Here is a 23,831-nt window from a genome sequence, read left to right on the forward strand (position 1 = left end):
TTTTAAGATTTTCGGTATATATGTTCCCTTTGTTAAAATCTACTTTGTGCGTATTCCAAGTAAAGATGAAAAAGCCCCGAAACCGTTTGCAATCAACGACCAAAAACGCGAGCAACAAGCAAGATGTTTTCAACTAACTAAGTAAGCTACATTTTATATGTACACGTTCTTTCAGCGATCTAAAAAGTGACGGCGTAGACCTTCCTTTGTACAATAAGTATATAGATGGAGAGGGAATATGAAGTGGTCAACATCAACTTACATCACTTACGATTGGTGTTTGCAGCAGAATATCTTTATCGGCGGTTACCTTTATGGGCTGTCATCTTAACGAGTATCGTTTAAATCCCATTTACCATTTATCAATACCCCAAAGGAGCTGACTAAAAGGTTACAGGAAGGGATTTTAACAGTGAGCTTTAGTTTTTTTTTCTAAAATTCTGTTGTGAAAGAAAAGCTCATTCGCCGGAAAGTATACTTTTTTTAGGAAATTAAGATTTTCTATTTTGTGAACTCTATAGACATAAATGTAAATATTTCTTACTTAAATGTCTTTAAAAAATTGAGAATTCTTAAATGACTCAATTTGATTTAAGTTAAACAAAGAAGGAAATCAAGCTCTGTATATTTAAAAAAATAATTTATAGCAAAAGAGTGCTTTAACACTATTTATGCACGATGGGCGGTTATACGTCGGGCGTAATAATTTCACGAGGGCGCAGCCCGAGTGAAATTATTTGTACGACGTATTACCGCCCGAGTGTATAAATAGTGTTAAAACGCGATTTTGATACAAATTATTTTAATTCTAATGAAACAGTACATAAAAGGAAGTAGTGATCTTTCTTGGTCGCAACAAGAACTTTGACGTCACCGCACGTTAACGTGATGTCATTCTAGAGTAAGCGTGATTTAACAGAGACAAGCATATCACAATCTTCGATAAACAATGGTTGGCGCGCGGACCGGTAAGAGAGCATTATGACGTCAAATTATCGCATTACGTCCGATACATTACTCCTCTGGTAAATAAAGTCCAGCATAATATCTATTAAAATATTTCAATGATCATGTCAGAATAAAAACAATCAAGGCATTCTTGGTGCTTCAGTATTTAACCACTCGGGCTAACGCCCTCGTGGTTTAATTCCTACACATCTGAACTCTGAACCGTGGTAAATTATACGATAAACCACTCAAAGGTGTTGAGTATCTACAATGTAGTTACAAATTGACAGTTACACAGATAAGGCCAAGACAATATGTTTAATATCTAAACATTTCACTAGATCAATGTAGCAGTATGCACATCGATTGATGTAAAATGTTGAGTTTAGACCACATTTTGTTTCTACTGTGTATGATAGTTATAAAACGCAGATAAATTGTGAAAACACATTAATTCAGCAATGGCCTAAATTGTCTATCTGACATCTTGAAGTATGCTTGTATTTTTATTATCAAAATGAGTTTCACTAAGTTTCTGTGGGAGGAAAAAGTAGGTCAATAGGTTGTGGTGGGTCTTTAAGATATACGCAATTACCATGTAAAATCGTTGATTGCATTGAACAACACCAAAAGGCAAATCCTGAAGGGACGGACCCAGTCACGCCCCCACCCCCGCACTCAGTCGGCGAGCAAATATTTTTGCTTGGTAAAATTGGGACCAGTCTTTTTAAAAGAAACTTTCGGCATGCATGATTAATTTTGAAGTGAAGGGACTGGATGACAGTCAATTTGGTTTTTATATTTGAAAGATAATGTGTTCAATATTCGTTAGTCTGCACCATCTGACTTGAATGCACATAACTGTTTCCTAGGATTCTCGTCCCGGATCCCCCTACAAGTACTGCCCATTATTAACAAAAAAATCTTGGATCCGCCCCTGAATATATAAAATGAAAAAGAAATGAGAAAACAATTTGCATCCGCGCAGTCTGGTCAGGATCCATGCTGTTCGCTTTGAAAGCCTATTGCAATTAGAGAAACCTTTAGTGAACAGCATGGATCCTGACCAGACTGCACGGATCACAAAGCCACTATTTTGGTTTTCTCATGGCGTGGCTCATATTAATAATGAACACAGAAAATGTTTCTGAAACAACAATGCACTATTCATTTATACACTGGTTGTATATGCAAAAACGGGACTTTAAACAAAACTCTTTCTGGGTATTTAATATGGAAACATATTAATAACTATTGTTCCTTGCCTTTTTCAAAAATAATTCTATTGGTATCAGAATGTTATACAATTATGTACTTTTCAGCAGCGCAATATAATACCCACTGCCCCACACCAAGGTCAAAACTTAATTTTTTTGGAGCATATCACATCATACTGCAGAGATGAAAAGTTCATAAGTTGTTTTATATATTACTGATGCTGAAATGAATTCTCTAGGGCCAGTTTGACTTTTGGATGCAAAATGGAAATATTATGCCCTGTTTATCATTAGCATTCAACCTCATTGGCCAGTCTGACTATCTGCAGTAACTGTGCAAAATTACAGTTCCATGTAGTGTTTAACCTTTATCCTGCTAAGTTTCTAAAATGGACTGGTTCATCATTCAATTTGGGCAGTATCATTAATTTATTGAAGGGATGTTCACTGAAAATTTACTGACTGAATAGCGAACAGTGCAGACCATGATCAGACTCCACAAATGTGCAGGCTGATCTTGGTCAGCACTGGTCACATAGGCAAAATGACTTGCTTGCCAGCAGGCTAAATTTTGTGAATTGGGTTGCCATTCCTGACAGTCAGGGTTTATGTGTTTATAGGTCATATGATAATAGCATGTTTACAATAGATGTCAGTGTGTGTCTAAAAATGCAGAAATTTCTAACATGACTAAATTTGTTTTCTTTTTAAATAATGAAAACTTGAAGTGTGTGACACTATATTTTGATAAATTCACTGTTTGTATGTCAAAATAATAACAATATAGGTCAAACTCCACAGTGTGCACTGAAAATGAATATAATACAAAACAAGCAATTTTTGGGTGATGTGGCCAAGGATGTAAATAGTGGTTAGAATCAAAATAACATGGTTTTTGTAAATAAATACTGCCATGTACTCACTAAATGCTTTTGTTTTTACTACTTTTTTTCACTTCTAGTATTATTAACAAATGCAATCAATTTTTCAATGTATAAAATAAATAGATTCCATCTTCAAGCCCATCCATTTAAATTACTGTAGATGACGTTATACTTATGAAAGTTTAAATTTTTTTACTAAAATTCACAAACAAGCCAACATGTTTAATCAAATCAGCTGTCTATAATCCAAATTCCAATTGTCAAGTGTACTTTAGTGCAACGATATCCCAGTCCACCAAATTGCAAAAATTATGAAATATATAGTATGGCTTTTACCAGAAACATACTCAAACTGATATATGGCAGCTGCATTTGTACTTCAAATGCCACACCAAACTGAAATGTGGAGTTGTCAGTCCAATTCAAATAATTAATATATAACGATAATTTTATGTGCGATAAAGGAAGAAAACCCTCGTTTTTTTACTTTTCTTCTTTAATATTTTTGGCAATGGTGTTTATTTGGCATTCTGTTATATTATTTGAGGAAGAATATATACCATAGCTCTATTAGCTACAAATACTTATATACATATAAATTTGTTGCCGACCTCTATCATATGCCATCATCTACTGCTATGATAGACTGGATATTATATATGCTTATGTATTTGTAAAGGTACAAACAGAATTATTTATACAATTTTTAATCTTGAAACCCTGTCTAATTGATTTTGGCTTCAGCTAAACACCTGCAGACTCATTCTTTACTCTTTGAAATCAGTTAGTATCTTAACTTTAACTATGAAACATTGAGTTTTAACTGTATATAATAATATAATAAAATTGAGCCCTGCCATGAGAAAACCAACATAGTGGCTTTACAACCAGCATGGATCTAGACCAGCCTGCGCATCTGCGCAGTCTGGTCAGGATCCATGCTGTTCGCTTTTAAAGCCTACTGCAATTAGAGAAACTGCTAGCGAACAGCATGGATCCTGACCAGACTGCGCGGATGCGCAGGCTGGTCTGGATCCATGCTGGTCGCCAACCCACTATGTTGGTTTTCTCATGGCATGGCTCATATAATTAATCATGATGACACTGTTTTTTTTTCTTGGGTTCAACCTCACATCAAGACAATTAAAGGTCATATGGTGACTTTCTATCTTTTGATGGTGGTGGAAGACCAATGGTGCCCCTCCATGTATCATTTCATCATGGGTGGGCACTCTTAGTAGGACTGACCTTCTTTACGCAAGCTGGATGGCTTCTTCATATGAAGAATTCATAACCCCGAGCAAGGCTCGAACCAATATTGGTGAGGGGTAAGTGATCTGACGTCAGCGACCTAAACCACTTGGCTACTGAGGTGCCCTATGATGACAGTTATGTTCAAAAATAAAAATATAATCTACTTCGTAAAAGCAAAGTTCTTTCAGAATTATATACAATGGAATATTTACAACTTTATATACAATGAGATTGCACTTATCAGCAGGAAAGATCACAATAATATACAATAAATATTAAATACAAGCTATTTAAGTGAGCAAATTACTCTCAATCAAATTATCATACCCATATACCTTCAGCAAGGCAAAAAACTTGGCAACTTGACTCCCCCCCCCCACTTCATCCCTCTATGTGGGGGTTTGCCAAGATATCATCTGCATAAAGCGATGTACAGTGGAACACCACTAGCTGGAGCATTGATAGTTGAAGGATTCGGGCTTGCTTGAACAATTCAAGTTGTCTCTAGCTGTTTTCCTTATCTTTTGTTCGGATCCCTCAAAATCCCAAATAATCTGAGCATTTTGTTAATCCCCTTATGACCTTGAGTGATTCATGTTTTATGGTGGCTACTATTATAAATGTACCAAACTGGAAAAAGTTCTGCAAACTCTTGTGTCAGAACAATTTTCTTATGCTATGCATACCATAAAAATGTGATTTATTTTGACTGCAAGTTGGAATCAAATTCCTTCAGTACCTTGTGTAAGTATTTCAAATTATCCTAATGATCTCTGCACTTGTCCTCATTGGTATCTATTTATATTCCAAGTTTCATTGAAATTTCTTCAGGACCTTAACCCTTACCCTGCTAAATTTATATAATGAACTTGTCCATTTTTCTATTTGGACAGTACCATTAGCTGTTAAAAGGGGTGCTTGACAAAATTATACTGATTGAATGCCATGGATGTGTAGGCTGATCATGATCAACACTGGTCGCAATGGCAGAATCAATGGTGTCTAGCATGATAAGGGTTAAGAAGATATACTCTGGATACTCTGGACAAAAGTTTGACACATGGAATGATGGGACAAAATGACAGACTAAGGATCAACTACAAAAATGTTCCATCTTTCAGACAGCATTAAAAATCAGGAATTTGATAACATCTAAACACTATTCAGTTTTAACACTATAAAAAAATAAACTCAATTCAAAAATAAGGTCAAGTATTCAGTATTTTATGAAGTTTGAACTCGAGTTATACCTCATATTTACAGGAGACTAGATTTCCTGGATTTCATGACTAACTCAACCAACAAACTACAACCCCAATGAAGTGGCAAAATTCCCATACACAATTCCCATACACTTTATGATCAAATATTGAAATTTACAACTTCACATCCCCATATAACAGCTGTTTTGGCAAACACTACCAAATTTCACACCCACTAAATTCAGTTCACAGTAATACACTGTGAAACATGAATAACTTTCCTTCAGCTTTAAGCTTAGCTCAACAATGTTAGTAAATGTCTGGATTTAACTTAAAGAAATCATGACCTTTTACGTCATATAAGTGACCTTTAAGGTCATGAGGTCAAGGTCATAAGTCTTCTTCACAACTGTCTGTCTGCATATCCTCGAGGTCTTCAGCCTCTGTAAAAGAAGTAAGAAGCATTTTTCATTCAAAGAACCAAGATTTAATCTCTAACATTTTAACGAAGGAATGCTAAAATGGTCCTTTTAGAAATATGTTTTAGTCTTAAAAATACTAAAACTGCTGTAAAATAAGTAAAAATATAAATCTAAAGCAAACAGGAAATATTTGTTTTCAGAAGTCTTTTATAAATACAAGAAAACTTCTGATAATTCGTTCTGTCTGCACTATAAGTTTCAGCGGACATAAGTGAAACATGGGCTAAATAGTGTTCCAATGTGTTCAAATGATGTTCTGGCTGGTATGCACATCCTGAACAGTACATGAAGCCACTCCAATAAGTTTCAATATAATGTATATCCTAAATTAAAAAAAAAAAAAAAATAGGCCATGATGGCCCTAGATGGTTCACCTTTTACATTGCTTGCTTGAACAGTTTACATAGATGGTTATGCAAAGAAAATGTCTGTGAAATTATTTTGAAGTAGGGCCAGTGTTTTCCAACACGAATATTTCAAAAGTTTTCACTAAATAAATACGGGCAGGTAATGTGTGTGTGTGTAGGGAAAAATAACCACTACCATGGCAGCCATGTTTCTGACAAATTGAAATATTTGAACAATCTAGGTAGAGGGTCATACAAGGACCATTTGTGCGGAATTATTTTACAAGAGATCACAGAGTGATCTTGGCACCCACCATTGAGCCATTTTTGACTGTTCCAATTTCAAGACTAGCCCAAGGTCAAAATCAAGGTCAAATTTCATTTTGGTACACAACACTGAGCATGTGGTCCAAATTTGAAAGCTGTAGCTTGAGAAATGTGGAAGTAGGTCACAAGATCAATTTCAAGGTCAAAGTTCATTTCAGTTTACAAAACTATGCATGTGCTTCAAATCTGGAGGCTGCAGCTAGAGAAATGTGAAAGTAGGTACTAAGTGAAAATCAATGTCAAATTTCAATTCAGAACACAAAAATATGCATGTGGTCCAAATTTGAAGCCTGTAGCTTTGAAAAATGTGAAAGTAGGTCACTAGGTCATTCTCAAGATCAAAGTTCATTTCAGTACACAAAACTAAGCATGTGGTCCAAATTTGAAGCCTGTACCTTCAAAAATGTGAAAGTAGGTCACTAGGTCAATGTCAAGGTCAAAGTTTTTTTCGGTACACAAAAACTATGCATGTGGTCCAAATTTGAAGGCTGTAGCTTGAGAAATGTGAAAGTAGGTCACTAGGTCAAAATCAATGTCAAATTTCATTTCGGAAGGCCGAACCATGCATATAGTCCAAATTTGACGCCTGAACCTTCAAAAATGTGGAAGTAGGTCACTAGGTCAATGTCAAGGTCAAAGTTTTTTCCGATGCACAAAACTATGCATGTGGTCCAAATTTGAAGGCTGTAGCTACAGAAATGTGAAAGTAGGTCAATAGGTCAAAATCAAGGTCAACTCATGTCAAGGTTCATCTTGCCACTCAAAAATATACATGTGGTCCAAATTTGAATGTTGTAGTTATTGACAAGAAGATTTTAAAAGCTTTTCCATATATAAGTCTATATGAACCATGTGACCCCTGGGGCGGGGCCATATTTGACCCTAGGGGGATAATTTTAACAAACTTGGTAGAGAACCACTAGATGATGCTGCATTACAAATATCAAAGCCCTAGGCTTTGTGGTTTGGACAAGAAGATTTTCAAAGTTTTTCCCTATATAAGTCTATGTAAACCATATGACCCCCAGGGCGGGGCCATATTTGACCCTAGGGGGATAATTTAAACAATCTTAGTTGAAGACCTCTAGATGATGTCACATACTAAATATCAAAGCCCTAGGCCCTGTGGTTTTGGACAAGAGGTTTTTCAAACTTTTTCCCTATATAAGTCTATATAAACCATGTGACCCCCGGGGCGGGGCCATATTTGACCCCAGGGAAATAATTTGAATTATCTTGGTAGAGGACCGCTAGATGATGCTTCATACCAAATATCAAAGCCCTAGGCTCTGTGGTTTTGGACAAGAAGAATTTCAAAGTTTTTCCCTATATAAATCTATGTAAATTAAAGAAATAACAAAGGGCCATAACTCAATCATAAATTGTTGAACCAGTCTGATTTTCAGAGGGACATAACTAGGGTACCAATACATCATTCTGACAAAGTTTGGTCAAAATCCCTCCAGTAGTTTCTGAGAAGATGCGATAATGAGAAATTGTTAACGGACGGACGGACGGAATGACGGACCACGGACGCAGTGATTTGAATAGCCCACCATCTGATGATGGTGGGCTAAAAATATGGCCAGCAGTTTCATACAAGAATTTTTTTTAAGTTTCCACTATATCCATATAGGGAAAAGTGACCATGCCCCTTAGTGGCCATGTTCATTGACAAATCGGAATAATTTTAACAATCTTTGTAAAGGGTCAGCTAAAAAACATTTGTGTAAAATTATTTTAGGTAAAATCTTGTAATCCATGGCAGGTGACTTACCATTTGGGACTATGCTAACATTTATTAGTTGAGGTGAGTGTTCAGAAAGACTTGGGTTTTCAGATGCCATAATGGAAGTAGGTACGGCAGATGTTTCTAATGCTGTTATGGTCAGCGACCCATGATCTTGACTAGACGATATGGTAAGAGTCTCATCGTGACCTTGAACCTGAAACATTACATTTAGTAATAATTTTAGACTGTGCTACCAAAAATGTTGCATGTTGGCCTAATCTTGGATCTATTATGCAACTGAACAACTTATATGCATATGATATACATCTTTACCAAAAATGCAGAATGTGAGTTCAACATCTGTATACCTATATAATCATAAATGTAAACAAGAAACTGTATTTTGACATATATCTAGTCAATATGCCTAAACTTGCAGCTGTATTTTGTCATAAATCTAGCTAGGACACCCAGTACTTAAAGTTTAAACGTGCAACTGAATTCAGCATACAGTCAAACTTTGTTTGCTTGAACTCGGTGGGCCCGCTAAAATTAGCTTGAGCCACTGAAAAGTATACATTAAATCGAAATTTTGACAGTATTCAGCATATTTTATCATAAATTGAATGAGTATGCGGTACACATCCACCAGTATTCAGCATATTGTATACAGCAAAATGCAACATGTTCGCAGCAAATTTCATCATAACTTAAAGAACGCTAACAGATGAACTGTTTTAACCTGATACTGCAAATTCAATCCTAGGCAGAAAAACGTACCTCTTCCATTTCAATACTGGTATATGTGCTTGTATCAAGGGCTGGTGAACCAGTCATACTTGTGTAGGTGTTCGTGTCGAGAGCAGCTGAACTATTTAATGTCATATTATTTGTTACAGCCTGAACGGTCACCTGAGATTCACTTTCTGCCTTCAGCTGAAAAAAAATAGCATATTCCTGTAGTCTGTTGTAATCATGCAATTTGTTTGAGAGTCTGCGATTTTGAGTTTCTTTCCTACATTTTTTATGCGAATGGGTTTAAACTATTCAGTGACTGGTGTTTAAAATATGTCTACATTTTATTTGTGATTAGAGTGTAAAATTTCTACAGCAAGTACAAGTGCGCTCATTCTATGACAAATTCACACCTTTAGCATTCACAGCAAATTTTGTATCCTGGTTACATAAAGAACAACAAAAAAAAAAACATTACAAACAACATAAAAAACATTACAACTGTCAGTTAAACGTGACAGTTTTGACTAAACATGGTTTTCTTCAAGCAAAATAGATCACTACATGACCCTTGTATAAAAACTAGAACAACAGGATCTAACACAATGCAGGCTGAATGCAATACCATCTTAACTCATATCAAATAAAGAAGGATTTAAGATAGTTTTTCACTCAACCCTCAATATATACATTATGTGAAGTATACTAGAGCTTTGTTTTTTCTAATTCATGTTTCAAGGACACCATCACTATCATGTTTTCACCTAACTTCCGTAACTACGTATAAAGCAAAATCATTGGCCATTGCTTTAGACGTAAAATAAATTCATGTCAAAATCCTATGCAAAATATATCAGTCAGCAATCAGTAGGGCTTTGGTAATTGCTGGTTTCTTGTAAAGAACAAGAGCTCGTAGAACATGAAATGACCCCCTTGATGCATTCAGTGACTGCACAAGGAACAGAAAATATTTGGTCACTGTACACTAGATGTTTGACATACTGACCTCAAATCAATAATTATGGGTCATTTAACGGTCATAAGTGACCTATGTATCAAATGTGATCTAAGACCATTCTCTAGCTATTTGGCAAAAAGGTTCTCGAAATAAAAAGGGGTCATCTGCTGGTCATGATCAACCTTCATATTAAGTTTTGTGATCCTAGGCCCAAGTGTTCTCAAGTTATAGTCCGGAAACAGTTTAACTGTTCCAGGTCACTGTGACCTTGACCTTTCACCTACTGATCTCAAAATCAATAGGGGTCATCTGCTGGCCATGATCAACCTCCGTATCAAGTTTCGTGATCCTAGGCCCAAGGGTTCTTGAGTCATCATCCGAAAACCAATTGGCCCACATATCAATCGACAGACACCTGCAAAACAATACACCCCTCCTTCTTCGAAGGGAGCATAATTATTTTGTCTTCTTCTTACATCTAGTATCATTTAGTTGAAGGCCACAAAGCCTTTTGTAAACAGGAAATTGTATACACATTTCATCAAAATGTTATATTAACCCTTAGCCTGCTGCAGGCGAATTTAACAGCCTTTACAAACAGCTTGGAACCAGATCAGACGCCGATCAGGTTCCAAGCTGTTTGCTACTCTGACAATACTTCTTCCAATTTTGGAGCAAATTGAATGAACTTTACAATTTTTGCAGACGACATTTCCAGCAGACGACAATTTATCTAGCATGCTAAAGGTTAAAGTCACCATACGTTATATCTTTATTATGTTGTTATTCACACCAGATGACCTACACTACTACCATAAAGAAAAAAAACACAAATACATCAAATTGCCAACTATACAAACTTAATATTCACATTTTTCTATTATTGTAATAACTATTTTGCGACAAATACTGTAAATTCCCTTATAAACGCCCCTTGGGACAATACCTTTTGCAATGGGGGCAGTTTAAATCTTATTTATTTTACAGATGTGTAAAATATAACCTATGAATGCAATTTACAATGAAGGAATGTTATCAATTATAGCATTATTATACTGATTACCGGTATACCCTAAATTAACTTTATTTTTTTTTAGTGGAAAATAGAGGGGAGGGTGTTTATTAGATAAGATAAAGTAAATGCTCTTGCAAACAATATTTGAGCCATGCCATGGGAAAACCAACATAGTGGGTATGCGACCAGCATGGATCCAGACCAGCCTGCGCATCCGCACAGTCTGGTCAGGATCCATGCTGTTAGCTAACTGTTTCTCCAATTCCAATAGGCTTTAAAAGCGAACAGTATGGAGCCTGACCAGACTGCACGGATGCGCAGGCTGGTCTGGATCCATGCTGGTCGCATACCCACTATGTTGGTTTTCTCATGGCACGGCTCATTTATACTTTCATTACTTTTTTAGATAATGCTTTCATAAATATAACTTGTTGATGAATCTTAGGAATTCAGTAAACAATAATAACATGAAAATGGATCTTTTTTATTATTTTTTTTTTTACAAAACAAACATCACAAACCACATGAATACAATGGACAAATGTAAACATGTACAATGATAAATGAAAATTTGTGCAAAAATGTTATATCAGTCAAGAAAACCACGAAGATAAACACTTTTATTTCGACAAGTATTTTCATGTCATTATTGTAAACAATGTTTTGCGATGTCATGCTATGGAAATTGTATGTAAGTTTTTATATTTACAAATGATGTAAGCATCAGAGTCAATCTGAGCCAAGGAGGTTCATCTAAAAAAAATCATTTGAAAATAACAAAGGGGGTAACACATCTGGCACCCCTCTCCAACCCACAAAAAAACAACAATAACAAACAAGAGCACCGCCTTGCGGGTGCTGACGCTCATCTGATTTTTTTTTGTATAATAGAAATATTGTCCTACCCATGATTTTCTAAGTCTAAAAAGGGCCATCATTCTTGCAAAAAGCAGGATAGAGTTATGTTTCTTGATGTACAGTGTCCACTTATGATTGTGAAAAACTGTTGCAAGTTTTAAAGCAATAGCTTTGATAGTTTATGAGAAAAGTTGCCTTAAACATAATACTCAACCAAGAAAATGATTTTCTAAGTCCAAAAGGGGCAATAATTATTGCAAAAAGCAGGATGGAGTTATGTTGCTTGCTGTACAGGGTCAGCTTATGATGGTGAACAAGTGTTGCAAGTTTCAAAGCAATAGCTTTGATAGTTTAAGAGAAAAAGTTGACCTAAACATAAAACTTAACCAAGAAATCTGATATTTTCTAAGTCCAAAAGGGGCCATAAATCTTGCAAAAAGCAGGATGGAGTTATGTTTCTTGCTGTACAGGGTCAGCTTATGATGGTGAACAAGTGTTGCAAGTTTTAAAGCAATAGCTTTGATAGTTTAGGATAAAAGCTGACCTAAACATAAAACTTAACCAAGAAAACTGATTTTCTAAGTCCAAAAGGGGCAATAATTCTTGCAAAAATCAAGATGGAGTTATGTTTCTTGATGTACAGGGTCTGCTTATGATGGTGAACAAGTATTCCAAGTTTCAAAGCAATAGCTTTGATAGTTTAGGAGAAAAGTTGACCTAAACATAAAACTTAACCAAGAAATCTGATATTTTCTAAGTACAAAAGGGGCCATAAATCTTGCAAAAAGCAAGATGGAGTTATGTTTCTTGCTATACATGGTCAGCTTATGATGGTGAACAAGTCTTCCAAGTTTCAAAGCAATAGCTTTGATAGTTTAGGAGAAAAGCTGACCTAAACATAAAACTTAACCAGGCAACGCCGACGCAGACGCCGACGCCGACACCGACGCCGACGCCGACAACCGCTCAAGTGATGACAATAACTCATCATTTTTTTTCAAAAAATCAGATGAGCTAAAAAATCAAACAAGAGCTGTCTGATGACAGCGCACTCGACTATTCGAAGAATTGATTGAAGAATGGGGTCAAAATATTACCACAGATACTCAGACAAAAGAAATAAATAGATTTGACAAACAATGTTCCTGTATTTCTTTGATTTCGATAAGTCTTGCACTAAATGGCAATGTATGAACCAATTTCAAAATCCAAAAAGGGCCATAATTCAGCCAAAATAGTTATGTACTCTTGCCTACAGATAGAAATCATAATGATAAACAAGTGTTCAAAGTTTAAAAGCCATATGTCAAATAGTTTTGACAAAACGTGGACTTATATGAAAACAGAACCAATTTCAAAGTCCAAAAAGGGCCATAATTCAGCAAAAATAGATGACAAGAGTTATGTACTCTTTCCTACAGATAGAGACTATTATACTAAACAAGTGATAAAAGTTTCAAAGCCATATGTCAAACACTTTACAAAAAATATGAACTGGTACGGAAAACTTAACCAAGATTTCTAAGTCTAAAGGGGCCATAATTCAGCCAAAATCCTTGATGGAGTTATGTACTCTTGCCTATAACTGGATATGGTGATGATAAACAAGTGTTGAAAGTTTCAAAGCTTTATCTCAAAAGACTTAGTCAAAATACGAACTGGTATGAAATATTAACCCAGTTTTCTAAGTCAAAAAGGGCCATAGTTCAGCCAAAATCCTTGATGAAGTTATGTGCTCTTGCCTATAACTGGACATGGTGATGGTAAACAAGTGTTGAAAGTTTCAAAGCTTTATCTCAAAAGACTTTGTCAAAATACGAACTGGTACGAAAAATTTAACCCAGATTTCTAAGTCGAAAGGGGCCATAATTCAGCCAAAATCCTTGATGGAGTTACGTACTCTTGCCTATAACTGGCCATGGTGATGGTAAACAAGTGTTGAAAGTTTCAAAGCTTTATCTCAAAAGACCTTGTCAAAATACAAACTGGTACGAAAAACTTAACCATGATTTCTAAGTCAAAAGGGGCCATAATTCAGCCAAAATCCTTGATGGAGTGATGTGCTCTTGCCTATAACTGGCCATGGTGGTGGTAAACAAGTGTTGAAAGTTTCAAAGCTTTATCTCAAAAGACTTTGTCAAAATGTGGACTGGTATGAAAAACTTAACCATGATTTCTAAGTCAAAAGGGGCCATAATTCAGCCAAAATCCTTGATGGAGTTATGTGCTCTTGCCTATAACTGGACATGGTGGTGGTAAACAAGTGTTGAAAGTTTTAAAGCTTTATCTCAAAAGAATTTGTCAAAATGTGGACTGGTACGAAAAACTTAACCAAGGTGTGACGCCGACGCCGTGGTGAGTAGGATAGCTCTACTTATTCTTCGAATAGTCGAGCTAAAAAATCCCATGAAACAACAACTAAAAATAAATTTATAAAATAAATATACAGCCAAAGGTGTGCTAAAGACCACATCTGTATAACATGGCCAATACTACAAAATTTGCTTTTAAAGGCCACTATTTCTGCTTCCCATTAACCCTTATCCTGCTACATTTCTATAATGGACTTGTCCATCTTTTGATTTGGACAGTACCATTAACTGTTTAAAGGGGTGCTTACCTAGAGATACTGACTGAATAGCGAACAGTGCAGATCATGATCAGACTGTACGGATCAATCAAGTCCAGCATGATAAGGGTAACTATAAATAGCGTAAATTTACCTGTGTTGTGAGACAACTATTCAACAAATGCCATTATATTTCATTTCCAAAAGACTATCAATAATGACAGGTTTGCCTGTATAGACAATATCTTAACTTAAAATGCTAGAATTAATGTATAACTCTATTAAACTATTTCTTTTTTCAAAGCATCATTGCATCTGAAGAAAATCTGGCCAATAAAATAGGGTCATGTGCCTCATTTCTTTGTTATATCAATTTGAAAATACTGGTCCTTGACAATTTTCACAAAGGGCTTCTAAAGGAAAATCACACTATTGATGACACCTTTTGCATACAGGACAAGTTCTACAAAGTACACTCTAATGAAACTTTTCATAGATGTGCATTACCTATTTTCAATCATATGGCTAAAAAAAACTTATAGGTTCATGCGCTTAATTTTTCACAATCCGCAAACTTCTGATCCTGGATAATCTATCTTTTTTTTTTTTTTACTAAATTACTCTTAATATTGGTCATACAAAACTTTTAAGTATACCAGTAGACTTGTCATAGAAGAAACTTAAAAGCACAGGTAAAGTTACTTAAACTAGGTAGGTTTAAACTATCATTCAAAGCTATTCTCTAGATTATTGACAAAAAAATGTTTGCTACTGATACATACCTGTACGAGACTACCAGGTGGGAACATTGCTGGGTTTAAACGGGCCAGCAGCTGGGCTGTCTCTGGTGTTAAAGAGGTACTGATCTGGGTTGTGCCATCACTCATGTGAGTCTCAATGCGTGATATCACATGTCCACCTTCTGTAAACAGCAATGAAGACAATGACATTCCACACAGTGATATTCTTATATTAAATGCAATGACATTCCACACAAATTGATATTCTGATATTCAATGCAATGGCATTCTACACAAAGTGATATTCTGATATTCAGTCCAAAATAAAATTTACAATTCCTGTGAGCAAAAATTTTCAAGTGTATTAAACATATACACATTTGAAAAAATTCATAAAACTGTAGGATTATAATTTAAATAATCTGATTAAATTTTACTAATAAGAAAACCTTTCTCATACCTGATGCACATAGCATCTAAGCAGCCATGTTATAACATTTTTTTTCCTATTCTATTCTATTAAGAATAATTCTTCATTAAGTAACAATGAAACAATTTTATTCAGGTTATTGAACAACTTCATGATATTTACGTAATACTTATATCTGGAGATTCGCATGAAATACAAAGACTATTAGCTCTGCATTGAGAAATACATATTCGTTCTTTAGCAGAATAATATTGTATTCCTGAAGGTGAATCCATGAATGGATTACTTAGATTTCATTACAGACATTCTGTACATGTAAAATGTATGCAAGACTATAATACAGCAACATTAACAACAGATCCTTGATGACCAAAATACTCTGACTGCTGCCCCGAGACTTTTGCTTAAATGAGTTTCAAATATTTCTGATTGTTTTAAACTATTTTTATTTGAAAACCTAGCAAATTTTGAATTATCTTGACCTGCTGGGCATTGAAATCTTTAGATATTCATATTTTATCATTTGTCCATGCTGCTCAATAATATCAGATGAAATTTAGAGGTATTAAAAAGATAGGGATTTCAAACTTGTACTGACCTTCTCCCGGGCTCTGGGTCAATGTAACAGTGACTGTCTCGGGTACAACAGTTCCAGTCCCTGCCTCAACCCTTATTCCGGCCTCGGGGCCTCCAGAGACCATAGTATCTTGTGGCAATATTGTCAGATCTGCCAAATGTATCATGTCATCTGTATTCCCCGTTGTCATGGCATTAGACATTACTGTGTTCATCGTTGTTGTCATGGGCTCTACATTTACCTTTAAAATAGTAAATAAAAACTTGACATTTTTAACCTTTAGTCTGCTAAATTTCTAAAATGGACTGATCCATCATTCAATTTGGGCAATATCATCTACTATTCCAAGGGGTGTTCACTGAAAATTTACTGTCTGAACAGCGTACAGTGCAGACCAGGATGTGCAGGCTGATCTTGGTCTGCACTGGTCGCAAAGGCAGAATCACCTGCCGTAAGCAGGCTAAAGATTAAAAATGCCAAGTCTGCAAGTCATAACTTCACTTAATATACTGTATCACTTGAAAAATTTGCAATCCAGGAATGTTCATAAATTCGAGGATTTTGCTATAATATCATTCAGCGTAAATTTCCAAGTTCACCAAGGTGTGCCATTCTAGTTAAGTAAAGATACACTAATTTAGATTTGGCACTTAAGTTTTCAATGATTTATTAATATTTCCACCCAAAATATATTTTGAAAGGCAATATGCAAACTTTTTGACCTGCAATATATCCTCTTATACAGTAATTCAACAAACTCAAATAAACTTGTTCTCATTTTCTTGCACACTGAACTAGGGTTTCTACTGTTTTCGCCACTTCTAGCAAAACTCATATTACACCCAGGAGTGTATGATGACTTGTGCTGTAAATGATGACACAAAAAACTTCATGTCTGAAGGCATGCTTAACTCCTACCCAACTAATCGTGCTGCAAAAAATGGTTTTTCCTCATTTATTTTTTTATCATTTGTGAAATATAGTATGCAAGAAAAATAACCTTTCACTGGTTGTAGGTACCACACAGAATATCCATCTCAAAAGTAACAATTTTGGTGGCAGCTCAGCAGAGCTTTGTTACTGCCTAAACAGTTACCTTGAACCATATATTCCCAGCTGCACAAACAACCAAAGGACTCCTTTTCGTTTTGTTGGATTCATGGAATTGCAAGCATTTATATCTTTTATTTATGATTTCAGACTACATTGTATACAAATAGCAATTCTCATATTTAAATTCTATTTTTTTTAATTTGTAATTGCTGATTTTTCTTAAAGTACCCATATCTATTTTTAGAATGCGAAACTGCAAGTATAGTATATTTGTCAGTCTTCTCATAATTATGTCAAAAACAAATCCCAGGAAATAAACAATCAACAAAGACGACCACATGCATAGTTCCGAGATTTTGTTAAGATAATCTGACCATAACTTGTATGTTTTGGTTTGATGTGTTATTTTTTCCCCACATAATCTATAACAGTTTATATCTTGGTTTTTTACAGCCCAACATTGACACAGTTTACATCCAGAAATAGATGCCTGCACATGCGCCGAGTTAACTGTGCTATTTTTATAACTGCTAATGTGTCGTGGATGAGTTTCATGGTATTTCCCAGCGAAATCTTTGAAAGAATGCCAATTTTAACAATGTCCACTGCTACAATATTTTAAACAAAATTATTTACCCACAAACAAGTAGAATAATTATTTTCTGTTACAAAATTTAACTGTGCTCTTGAAATTGGGTTTAATATCACAAAGACTCTGCAGGTCATATGGCGACTTTCCAGCTTATCATGGTGGAGGAAAATGCATTGCCAGGAATCAGAATTATTTCAGGCATGGGTGAGCACTTTGGTAAAACCACCAACCCTTTGTAAGTCAACTGAATGGCTTCCTCTTATGATATAATTCTACACCCACAGTGCCAAGTGCTGGCAATCTAAACCACTCAGCCATGAAGTCCGCTACAACCAGTGAAAGATTCTTGATACATACTAAATATTACATTAATCAATACCTGCAACAGTTAGGAAACCTTTGGTTTGACAGACATACACGTAATTTTCATGTTACTACAGATGGGCGTGAAAGATAGAGTAAATACACATGCATAACCTATACATTTATAAATTTGACTACCAGTAAAGTTTAATCCAAATATATTCAATACATTTCACTATGTATCTAAGTACCGTAGGCGCTGTCAGTGCTAAGGTTCCATTTTCAATGTCTTTCACTGCTTGGTGTATGTGATTTTTCAGATCTGTAACCGTGGGAAACAAGGACAGGTCATGTCGTGACACTGTAGCATCCATCTGTCCATTATACATTTCTTGACACACATACATTCTGATAAAAACAATATAAACTTCAAAACTGACTGTAACAAAATTACAACTACAATGTATCACTATGAATTAATGGTAATACATGATTACATCACTCTCCGAGTATTACTTCAGGTACGGACAGGAAATGAGTAGGACCAACAACCTCCTGCACGTTAGTGGGAAAGTTTCCTCATCAGAGAAGTAATACAACAGTGAGGGGTGATTAGAAGCCAGCAACCTTAACCCTTACCCTATTAAATTTCTAAAATGGACTGGTCTATCATTCAATTTGGGGAATATCATTTATTATTCGAAGGGGTGTTCACTGAAAATTTACTGACTGAACAGCAAACAGTGCAGACTTATCTTGGTCTGCACTTGTCACAAAGGCAGAGTCACTTGCTGCCAGCAGGCTAAAGGTTAATCACAATGGCTACAGAGACCCCTCTAATCCAATCCCAAGCTATTTTTTTTTTTTTTTTTTTTTTTTTTTACATGACAGTTGCCACTAAATAATTGAATCACAAAATGTTTAACAGTCATTAGAATAGAAGGAAGCATAATGTACCTAAGAAGTCTTCGTACATGATAAACACGAACTTCTCCCCCAGCAACTATCTCTCTTATCTTCTGCACAACCATGGGATGTAACCTGTGCCTCTTGTCAGAGTTACCCTCCACTTCTGACTCTTCTGTGATTACCTCCCCTGCTTGACTCTCCTGTGTCTGAGTTTGTGCTGACACCTGGGATATGGAGACTGCCCCAGGGGTACCTCTTACAGGCATTACAGTTCGTTCATCATGAAACTCATGGGCAGATGGTAAAGGCAGCTGAACATAAAATCTGTAATGATGAAAAAGAAATATACCAAACAGAAACAAATATAAGACAGTATAAAAGTATCTGCTGAAAAGTCTTCCCAATGTTTTCTGAACATACTGAAAGGATGAAATGATAAAAGTTTAAGACTAGAAATGTGTCACAGAAACAGATGCCCCCGCAACACGAGAAAGGTCACAGGCATGGTACTGCTCACAAACTAAAAGAAGGACAGAAAATTTAGTATTCAGTATATGTAGTGAAAATTGGCTAAGTTCAACCAAGGACTGTAACCTTCACCTTTTAGCTAGTGAAATGGCTTTGTGTATGACACATTGTCTATCCATGCTTAACATTTTTGTCAAATTATTCTGAAATCGAACCATGCATGTCAAAGTTGTGGCACGGACACAAACATCATCCTTTCCCAAACACACAGACAGGGGTAACACTATATGCCCCCCCCCCATTTTACGGTGGGGGCATAAAAAGGTATTCATTTAAAAGTGTACAATGCCTATTTCTCTGTTTTTAGGCAGTTTACTGGTATTTCGCTACAACACTTCTACAGTTGTATCAGTAATACTACTGATATTCAAAATCAGCTTTTCTTGTATACCACACTGCAATCGATAGTTTTCATGGTTTAACACTTTAAGATGATGCTACTGTGCTAGGGTGCATGAGGAGGAGTGTTGCATATTCCATTTCCTCTTATCATTTTGGTTACATTTTATGCTTGCAAAGATTTTATTCAAGTAGTGTCACACAGCTACATTTTAATTTTAACGAAGACCCAGATGCGCATCCACCAATAGATTCGCACCTGTTGGACCTCATATCTTCTTCAAAACAGCTTGACAAGTTACTCATACCCAACGATTTGAACCATAGTTAGGTGTAAATCAACAAGAGGGCCAAGATGGCCCTAGGTCGTTCACCTGAGAAACACACCACAATACACCATAACAGTGTAAACATGTTTGACCTAGTGATTTCATGGAAAAAAATATTCTGACCAATTATCATTAAAATTGGAGCAAAAACAAGTATTTTCTTTGATTTGAACTAGTGACCTAGTTTTTGACCCCAGATGACCCATATTCGAACATGACCTAGATTTCATCAAGGCTATCATTCTGACCAAATTTCATGAAGATCAATTGAAAAATACAGCCTCTATTGCATACACAAAGTTTTTCTTTGATTTGACCTAGTGACCTACTTTTTGATCCCAGATGGCCCATATTCAAATTTGACCTAGATTTCATCAAGGCAATCATTCTGACCAAATTTCATGAAGATCAATTGAAAAATACAGCCTCTATTGCATACACAAGGTTTTTCTTTGATTTGACCTAGTGACCTAATTTTTGATCCCAGATGATCAATAATCAAACTCAACCTAGATTTTATCAAGGCAATCATTCTGACCAAATTTCATGAAGATCAATTGAAAAATACAGCCTCTATCGCATACACAAGGTTTTTCTTTGATTTGACCTAGTGACCTAATTTTTAACCCAAGATGACCCATATTCAAACTTGACCTAGATTTCATCAAGGCAATCATTCTGACTTAATTTCATGAAGATCAGTTGAAAAATATAGCCTCTATCGCATACACAATGTTTTTCTTTGATTTGACCTAATGACCTACTTTTTGACCCCAGATGACCCATATTCGAACTTGACCTAGATTTCATCAAGGCAATCATTCTGACCAAAATTCATAAAGATTAATTGAAAAATACAGCCTCTATCGCATACACAAGGTTTTTCTTTGATTTGACCTAGTGACCTAGTTTTTGAACCCAGATGACCCATTTTCGAACTCGGCCTAGATTTCATCAAGGTAATCATTCTAACCAAAATTCATTAAAATTAATTGAAAAATACAGCCTCTGTCGCATACACAAGGTTTTTCTTTGATTTGACCTAATGACCTAGTTTTTGATCCCAGATGACCCATTTTCCAACTCGGCCTAGATTTCATCAAGGTAATCATTCTAACCAAAATTCATTAAAATTAATTGAAAAATACAGCCTCTGTCGCATACACAAGGTTTTTCTTTGATTTGACCTAGTGACCTAGTTTTTGATCCCAGATGACCCATTTTCGAACTCGGCCTAGATTTCATCAAGGTAATCACCCTGCCCAAAATTCATGAAAATTAACTGAAAAAAAACCAGTCTCTATCGCATACACAAGGTTTTTCTTTGATTTGACCTAGTGACCTAGTTTTTGACCCCAGATGACCTATTTTCGAACTCGGCCTAGATTTCATCAAGGCAATCATTCTGACCAAATTTCATGAAGATCAGTTGAAAAATACAGCCTCTATCGCATACACAAGCTAAATGTTGACGGACAGACAGACGACAGACAGACGCCGGACATCGAGTGATCAGAAAAGCTCAGGTGAGCTAAAAAGCAACTGCTTCAGTCTGCAGTCTTAACCATATTGCCATGGAGAAAATCCTGCCAATTTCTATACACATAATATTTTACCTATCCTGTCCTATTTTCTCAACATTTTGCTGTTTAAGAGCGTGGAAAGCTTTGTCCATGGCACTCTTCATCACCTTCTTGTCTAGATTGACATCTATCTTGTATTCTGGAAACTTCCGTACCTTCTTAATATAGATCCTGAAATTTTTTAGAAGTTTTTCAGTTACCATATTTTTTGTACCTTACATGCATATTGTAAAGTCCATACCAAATAATTATGAAATATATGTAAATTAAGCTGGTGTTTCAGATTATTCATTGATATTTTGAGACCTATCTATAATTTTGGCATTAATCAATTTTACATTTTTGGTTTAGAGTCTCTTTAATAATACAGATTCTAAAGTCTCGCGACATGAACTAGGGATGCCCTGTCTAGGCCCTACCCCATGTAACCAATCATAACATAAGTGCCCTGTCTAGGCCCTATCCCATGTAACCAATCATAACATAAGTCAGAGGCAGGACTAAGGTACTCAAATTTATTAATTAAAGATACTTTTATACTTATACAAAATAATCTACTTAATTGTGATTTCACTGGTGTTTGTGAGATTCATTCAGGCAAGTGAATCTGAATTCTGAACTATACTCAATTACCTCACCACAGTCATATTTAAACTTCACTAAGTTTATACCTAATGGAAAAAAAGAGGACCGCAGAATCCAAAACTTTGGACTCGGTGTTGTTATATGTTTTGGTCCTCTTGGGGAATCCTTTCACAGCAACACTAGTTTTTAAATGATATTTCCTCATACTTGGACTCATCTGGTCCTTTATGATTATGGAGAACATTCAATTTTACTACAATAGAATTCTGCTTAAACCAGAGCTTGAGAGTGTTAGAGATGTTGCAAATTTCATTATCGTGCATGAACAGACTGAATCAAACAGAGTCTGCTATTGTGTTGCCAAGGGTTCAGATTTTTCTTATAACATTTTGCTAAAATAGACAAGGGCTCTGCCTAACAGGGTATAATACGCCCACTTTTTCAAAATGTAAAATAAAGTAAAGCTGGGATCCTATCTTTACAAATAATGACAGACATTGGTAAACTAAAACTAACACTGTAAAGAGGTATTAAAGATGCTCTCTGAATTTGTTTTATTTTAGTACCATGCATAACAATGCAATATGACACTCTTATAATGTAAAGTAATGCTTGTCAATGCAAATTGAAACTTGATGATACAAAGACATTTTTGCAATATTTAATTGCATTGTCATGCGTTTACCAGCAGGCACCTGGGTAAAACCACCAACCCTTTGTAAGTCAAATTTAAATGTTACTTTACTGCCGTCGGCCAATGCAAAATCAAGATCAATTTTTTGCTTGACAACAACTAACTTTAGACACTCACCTAGCAGGACATGTCTGCCGATACTCCCCACCAGAGTTGACATCTATTTGTTTCTTGGCCAGGCTGCCCTTCCTACGTGGTCCATACTGACATTCCATAACAACAGCTCGGCTACCTGTAGTAAATATATCAACTGACACAAATGTTCTACACAACTTTGGCAAGATCACGGCATCTACTTACATACTGAATAATAAACCAAATATGTAACCAAGATATTATCATTTACGAACTTGTTACTCTTTGCAAAATCAGCTTACAATTTCCCGATTTTTTCTAGCATTTAAAACCACACTGACACCGAAAGTCCGAAGTTTTCATGATGGTAGAAATAATAGAAAACAAAAATTATTTCAATTTGACAACAACCTTTTTACATAAAAGCATTGAAAACATACAGTTACACAGTTTAGTGAAGAACTATTGTGGTAAATTTGGAAAGTGCGAAAACTAAACAAAATTTTCTGTAAAAATGTTGTCTGGTTTTCTCAAATTATACTTATGTATTTTCATGTTCCTATATG

At 35.5% G+C, this 23,831-nt stretch overlaps 1 protein-coding gene across 2 annotated transcripts in view; it reads right to left on the reverse strand.

The window, feature by feature from the left end:
• Positions 1-2,887: 2,887 nt before the first annotated feature.
• Positions 2,888-23,831, reverse strand: part of LOC123551619 (calcium-responsive transcription factor-like) — a 30,785-nt gene continuing 9,841 nt past the window's right edge. For both annotated transcript variants that reach the window (XM_045340666.2, XM_045340667.2), the window contains exons 6-14: positions 23,308-23,422; positions 21,945-22,082; positions 19,181-19,456; positions 18,475-18,631; positions 16,297-16,516; positions 15,311-15,450; positions 9,174-9,329; positions 8,439-8,607; positions 2,888-5,948 (exon numbers count right to left, since the gene is read on the reverse strand). In XM_045340666.2, the coding sequence (XP_045196601.2) occupies positions 5,896-5,948; positions 8,439-8,607; positions 9,174-9,329; positions 15,311-15,450; positions 16,297-16,516; positions 18,475-18,631; positions 19,181-19,456; positions 21,945-22,082; positions 23,308-23,422 (1,424 nt within the window). In that variant the 3' untranslated portion in view covers positions 2,888-5,895. The remainder of the gene's footprint in view (positions 5,949-8,438; positions 8,608-9,173; positions 9,330-15,310; positions 15,451-16,296; positions 16,517-18,474; positions 18,632-19,180; positions 19,457-21,944; positions 22,083-23,307; positions 23,423-23,831) is intronic.

This window comes from Mercenaria mercenaria, chromosome 4 (genome assembly GCF_021730395.1).
Source record: "Mercenaria mercenaria strain notata chromosome 4, MADL_Memer_1, whole genome shotgun sequence".
Taxonomy (NCBI): Eukaryota; Metazoa; Mollusca; class Bivalvia; order Venerida; family Veneridae; genus Mercenaria; species Mercenaria mercenaria.